The sequence below is a fragment of the Eimeria necatrix genome, genomic scaffold (assembly GCF_000499385.1).
Source record: "Eimeria necatrix Houghton genomic scaffold, Enh_scaff563, whole genome shotgun sequence".
NCBI lineage: Eukaryota > Apicomplexa > Conoidasida > Eucoccidiorida > Eimeriidae > Eimeria > Eimeria necatrix.
In genome coordinates this window covers 17,501-23,396 of record NW_013654428.1, presented here as the reverse complement: position 1 = coordinate 23,396, position 5,896 = coordinate 17,501, and the positions used below count along the sequence as shown (strand labels likewise).

The following is a 5,896-nucleotide window of genomic DNA, read 5'->3' as shown; positions in this document are numbered from 1 at the left end:
CAGCTGCTGCTGCTGCTGCTGCTGCTGCTGCTGCTGCTGCTGCTGCTGCTGCTGCTTGTGCTGCTGTGTGTGCTGCTGCTGTTGAGGGGGCTGTGGGGAGGTGCGGGCGGGGGGTGGCTTGACGTGGAAGGAGATGCTGCTGCTGCTATTGCTGCTGCTGCTGCTATTGCTGCTGCTGCTGCTGCTATTGCTGCTGCTGCTGCTACTGCGGTTGCTGCTGCTACTGTTGCTGTTGCTGCTGCTGCTGCTATTGTTGCTGCTGCTGCCGTCGCTGTTGCTGCTGTGCTGCTGCTGCCGTCGCTGTTGCTGCTGTGCTGCTGCTGTTGCTGCTGCTGCTGACGCTGCCGGTGCTGCAACCGCTGCTGCTGCTGCTGCTGCTGCTGCTGCAGCTGGAGCTGACAGCAAGTGGGCCTTTGAAGGTGTGCCGCTTGGTGGTGGATTTTGCTGCTGAAAGTTCGGAAGAAGTTTTCAAAAAAGTTTCGGAAGCAATTAAAGACAAAAACATTTCCCTCCTCGTCAACAACGCCGGCATTTCCTACCCCCACGCAATGGTCCGCTGCTGCTGCTGCTGCTGCTGCTGCTGCTGCTGCTGCTGCTTCTGCTGCTGCTGCTGCTGCTGCTGGGGGTGGTCGGGTGCTGCTGCTGCTGGGTGGGGTGCTGCTGCTGCTGCTGCTGCTGCTGCTGAGGGTGGTTCGGGTGCTTGTGCTGCTGGGTGAGGTGCTGCTGCTGCTTGCTGCTGCTGCTGCTGCTGTTGCGGGGACTGGTCGGGGTGCTGCTGCTGGATGGGGTGCTGCTGCTGCTGCTGCTGGGGGTGGTTGGGGTGCTGCTTCTGCTTCTTTTGGTGATGGTAGTGCTGATGGTGATGGTGGTGGTGCTGCTGCTGGGTCTAGGGTTTAGGGTTTAGGGTTTAGGGTTTAGGGTTTAGGGTTTAGGGTTTGGGGCTTGGGGTGAGCAACTGGGGCCGCGGCGAGCCAGGCTTTAGGGTTTGGGGTTTGGGGTGTAGGGTTTAGGCGTAGGGTTTGGAATGAGCGGCTGAGACCAGGCCAGCGAGGGTTTAGGGTTTAGGGTTTAGGGTTTGGGGTTTAGGGTTTAGGGTTTGGGGTTTAGCGAGGCTTCTTCTTTATTTCTGCTGCACACACCCCGCTGCTTCTTCTCCGCATCTGGAGCAGCTGCTGCTGCTGCACCTGCTGCTGCTGCGCCTGCATCCCCGCTGCATCTCCTGCTGCGCCTCTTGCTGCTGCTGCTGCTGCTGCTGCTGCTGCTGCTGCTGCTGCTGCTGCTGCTGCTGCTGCTCAGGTGGAAGCTGCACCCTTCGGCATTGATGTGCAGTGCCACGTGCCGCTGCTGGTGACGACAAAACTCTCCAAGTGCAAAACCCCAGGACTCATGACGCCCTCTGCTGCTGCGTAACCCTAAACCCTAAACCCTAAACCCTAAACCCTAGAACTAAACCCTAAACCCTAAACCCTAGAACTAAACCCTAGAACGAAACCCTAGGCAGTAGACCTAAACCCTAGGGGCTGTGCAAGGGGAGCCCTTTTTTTTGTTTTAGTTTGAAGGGCGATTGGCCCGGACTCCAGAAACCCTAAACCCTAAACCCTAAACCCTAGCGCACCCCCGCGCGCCCGCGGGGAAACCCTTGCGGCGCAGCAAACCCTAGACGCTGGAGGTCGAGGGTTTAGGGTTTAGGGTTTGGGGGTTTGGTGCTGAGGGTTTTTGGGGGTGTGCGTGTTTGGTGCTGCAGCTACGCTGCTGCTGCGCTGCAGTGCATGCGCAGCAGCAGCAGCAGCAGCAGCTGCTGCTGCCACCCCACAGTTTCGCCTTATTGGCTGCATGCAGCAATTTTGGCTTTTGCGAAAAGTCTCCCCAGACAAACTTGGAACAAAATTCGACTTGGCCAGTGCCTCAGTCTCAGAAAAAGGGCTCTCAAGAAAAAGGTTTGCTGCTGCTGCTGCTGCTGCTCCTGCTGCTGCTGCTTTTGCTGTTGTTGTCTTGCTGCTGCTGCTGTTGCTGTTGTTGTCTTGCTGCTGTTGCTGTTGTTCTCTTGCTGCTGCTGCTGCTGCTGCTGTTGCTGCTGTTGTCTTGCTGCTGCTGCTGCTGCTGTTGTCTTGCTGCTGCTGCTGCTGTTGCTGCTGTTGTCTTGCTGCTGCTGCTGTTGCTGTTGTTGTCTTGCTGCTGCTGCTGCTGCTGCTGCTGCTGTTGCTGTTGTTGTCTTGCTGCTGCTGCTGCTGGTGTCTTGCTGCTGTTGCTGTTGCAGTATTGCGCTGCTACCTTGCTGTTGTCTTGTTGCTGCTGCAACTGCAGCTGTCTTTCTGCTGTCTCGCTGCTGTCGTGCTGCTGGTGTCTTTTGCTGCTGCCTTGCTGCTGCTGCTGCTGTGCTGCTGTGCTGCTGCTGCCTTGCTGCTGCTGCTGCTGCTGCATTGCTGCTGCTGTTTTGCTTCCGTTTTGACTCTGCAGGAGGGCGAGAAGAAGGACTCTTGAATGCCTGGGCAGTTTGTGGGGCCCTTGCAAACCCTAAACCCTAAACCCTAAACCCTAAACCCTAGACCCAGCGGCTTACAGCCCGCCAAACCCCAGCAAACCCTCCGAAACCCTAGATTAGGGTCTGCAGCTAAACCCTAAATCAGGGTCTGGAGACACAAGGGTTTAAAAGCCCCGGAGGTTTTGCTGCTCCTTGTTATTTTTGACCCGCCCTGGGGTGTATAGGCAGCTCCAGTGTATGTACACTGCAGCAGCAGCAGCAAAACTCTCTCCCGAGTTTAATTGGACACAAGGGCATTTCAGCTGCTGCCAGCAGCTAGCTGCAGCTAGCTAGCCACAGCTAGCCACAGCTAGCTACAGCTAGCTACAGCTAGCTGCAGCTAGCCGCGTAAATAGCTGGAGCTAGCTGCAACCGGCTAGCTAGCCGCAGCTAGCCATAGCTCGCCAGCTGTAGCTAGCTGCTGCTGTCCACTTGGCCATGGGTAGCTGGCTGGCTAGCTAGCTAGCTAGCTAACTAGCTAGCTAGCTAGCTAGCCAGCCGGCTGGCCCAGCTAGCGGGCTAGCTAGCTTCAGCATGGATGGGAGCGTGCTGCAGCTAGCTAACGATCTTCTGCTGTTAATTAAAAACCTGGAGACAGGGGCTGTAGTGATTAAGATGCTGCTATTCTAGGGTTTAGGGTTTAGGGTTTAGGGTTTAGAGTTAAGCCCTGGGGCGAGACAAGGAAAGTGCGGAATACCCATTGGGCTAGAGAATCTTGTGGCGGCGGGATCTGGCTAGCTAGCTAGCTAGCTAGCTAGCCACCAGCTAGCTAGACAGCAGCTAGCTAGCTAGCTGGCTAGACAGCAGCTAGCTCGCCAGCTAATGGTCAGCTAAAGCGAAGTGGATGACCAGCAGCTAGCTAGCTAGCCACATGGGGAGGCTAGCTAGCTAGCTAGCTAGCTAGCTAGCTAGCTGTGGCTAGCTGTTCAGTGCCTGGTTCTCTACAGCTAGCTGTAGCTAGCTAGCTAGCTATTGGAAGCTGGAGTTGCAGAGAAGACAAGCAGACTCAAGACTGTCCCTACTGTTTGCTGCTGCTGCTGCTGTTGCTGTTGGCTGCAGCTGTTGCTGCTGCCTGCTACTGTTGCTGCTGCTGCTGCCTGCTGCTGCTGCTGTTGCCTCATGCAGATGCATGCTGCTGCTTGCTGCTGCTGCTGCTGCTGCACTGCTGCGCAGGTGTTTGGAAGCAAAAATGCATGCATTGAAATACAAATTAAAAATGCTGATGAATCTATGGGGCCGCAGCAGCTCAGCAGTGCAGCCAAAGGGGGCCCCTTGGGGGGCCCCAGGGGGCCCCTTGGGGGGCCCCAGGGGGCCCCTTGGGGGGCCCCAGGGGTCGCTAGGGGGCCCCAGGGGGCCCCCCAAGGGGCCCCCAGGGGGGCCCCCCAGGGGGCCCCCCAGGGGGCCCCCCATGGGGCCCCCCAGGGCTCGGCCGTGGTATCTGCCTGGTAGTTTAGCAGCAGCAGCTGCTGGGCTTTTGTCTTTTTTAAGAAAAGAAAATAATATTTTATGAGAGTTAATAATATAAGCAGCAACTTAAGTTGCTGCTGCTGCTGCTGCTGCTGCTGCTGCTGCTGCAGGCTGGCTGGGGGCCGCAGCTCGCAGCAGCCGGTTGAGTCGCTGCTGCTGGGGTTTGATGCCTGGGTCTTTTGTTTGTCCATTTCGTTTTTATTTTGAATTATAATTCCAAATTAAATAAATTCATTCCAATTTATTCCTTTTGCTGCTTGCTGCTGCAGTTCTGCTGCAGCAGCAGCGCGCCGGCAGACCGCGCTGGCAGACCAGCGGCAGCAGCAGCAGCAGCAGCAGCAGCAGCAGCTGCAGCAGCAGCAGCAGCAGCATTCCAGGCTCATTTTGAGGCTTTTTTGAAGACAAGTGTCTCTCTGCTGCATGCAGCAGCAGCAACATCTTCCTTTTCCTCTCTTTTTGTCCATTTTAATCTTCTTTTTGACCCTTTTTATTCATTTTTTCTCTTTTTAATTTCTTTTTTATCTTTTCCACTTTCCAGCAGCGCTGACTCGCTGTCAGCTGCTGCTGCAACAAGCCACAGACACTACAGGGCCCCCAGCCCCCCGGGGGCCTCCCTGTACCCTCTAGGGGGCCCCCAGAGCCCCCCAAAGAACCCCCCAGGGGCCCCCAAAGGGCCCCCAAAGGGCCCCCAAAGGGCCCCCAAAGGGCCCCTAAAGGGCCCCCAAAGGGCCCCCAAAGGGGCCCCAGAGGGGCCCCCAGGGGGGCCCCCCTAGGTCTTCATTGGGTGGCTTGAGGCGTTTGTTTACTGCTTGGGGGCCCCCTAGAAAGAAAGGGCCTTCTGCTGCTCTCAGTGCTGCTTTTAGCGCTTTCCTAGCAGCAGCAGCAGCAGCAGCAGCAGCAGCAGCAGCAGCCCATGAAGGGGCCCCGGGGTCTGAGGGCCCCCGTGTTCCCCGGGGGGGCCCTAAGAGCAGCAGCAGAATTAGAAAGAGAAAGGGGGGCCCCCTCAAGCGAAAGTTCAGAAGTGGCTTCTGTGGGGGCCCCCTGGGGGCCCCCCTGGGGGCCCCCCGAGGGGCCCCCCTCGGGGGGCCCCCCAGGGAGGCCCCCCGAGGGGGGCCCCCCAGGGGGGCCCCCCAGCAGGGGGGCCCCCCGGGGGCCCCACAGGGTCAGGCCCCTGCGGCCGCTGCAGGAAGCTGCTGCGCTGCTGGCAGCAGCAGCAAAAGACAGCGAAAAGGTCCGCAGCAGCAGCAAAAGAAATGAAGTTTTGCTGCTGCGGGCAGAAGACACGGATTTGCTGCTGCCAGGTAGTTTAAATACTCGAAAGTAAATAAATAAAAATAAATAAATAAATATAAATAAAGATAAATAAATAAATATAATAATAAATAAAAATAAATAAAAATAAATGAATAAAAGATGTTAATTAAATGCAATTCAATGAAAGAAGGGCAATTAAATTTAAAAGAGGAAAAGCCAAATGGAGAAGACACAAAAGAAAAGAGATTTTGCAAAATATAAAAATTAAAAAATTAAAAAAATTAAAAAATTAAAAAATCAAAAATTAAAAAATTAAAAATCTAAAAATAATAAAAAGAGACAAATAGAGAAAACGACTGAAGAGATACAAGCTTAGAGGGCGGAGAGAGGGAAGAGAGAGAACTGCAGCAGCAGCAGCAGCAGCAGCAGCAGCTGCAGCTGCAGCCGCTGCTGCAGCTGCTGCTGCAGCTGCTGCTGCTGCCGCTGCAGCAGAAGCAGCAGCAGCAGCTGCTGCGTCGGTGCCTCTTCACACTGCATCATTCGCTGCCGTTTGCTGAATTTAAAAGTGTTTCTTGTGTCTGCTGCTGCTGCCGCTGCTGCTGCTGCTGCTGCTGCCGCTGCTGCTGCTGCTGCTGCTGCTGCTGCTGTGTGCAG

At 55.9% G+C, this 5,896-nt stretch overlaps 2 protein-coding genes across 2 annotated transcripts in view; one reads left to right on the top strand and one right to left on the bottom strand.

Annotated features, from left to right (window-relative positions):
• Positions 1-3,652, bottom strand: ENH_00063100 (hypothetical protein; the record flags this gene model as incomplete). Its single annotated transcript, XM_013582114.1, has 4 exons — positions 1-444; positions 540-829; positions 1,877-2,514; positions 3,544-3,652. Coding segments are annotated over 4 exons (1,481 nt in total), but the record flags the coding sequence as incomplete, so codon positions are not given.
• A 1,249-nt stretch (positions 3,653-4,901) lies between these two features.
• The window catches only part of ENH_00063090 (hypothetical protein, conserved), a gene marked incomplete at both ends in the record, with an annotated part of 1,622 nt that continues 627 nt past the window's right edge, over positions 4,902-5,896 (top strand). The window contains one exon of the mRNA XM_013582113.1: positions 4,902-5,289. Coding sequence (XP_013437567.1) covers positions 4,902-5,289 — 388 coding nt within the window. The remainder of the gene's footprint in view (positions 5,290-5,896) is intronic.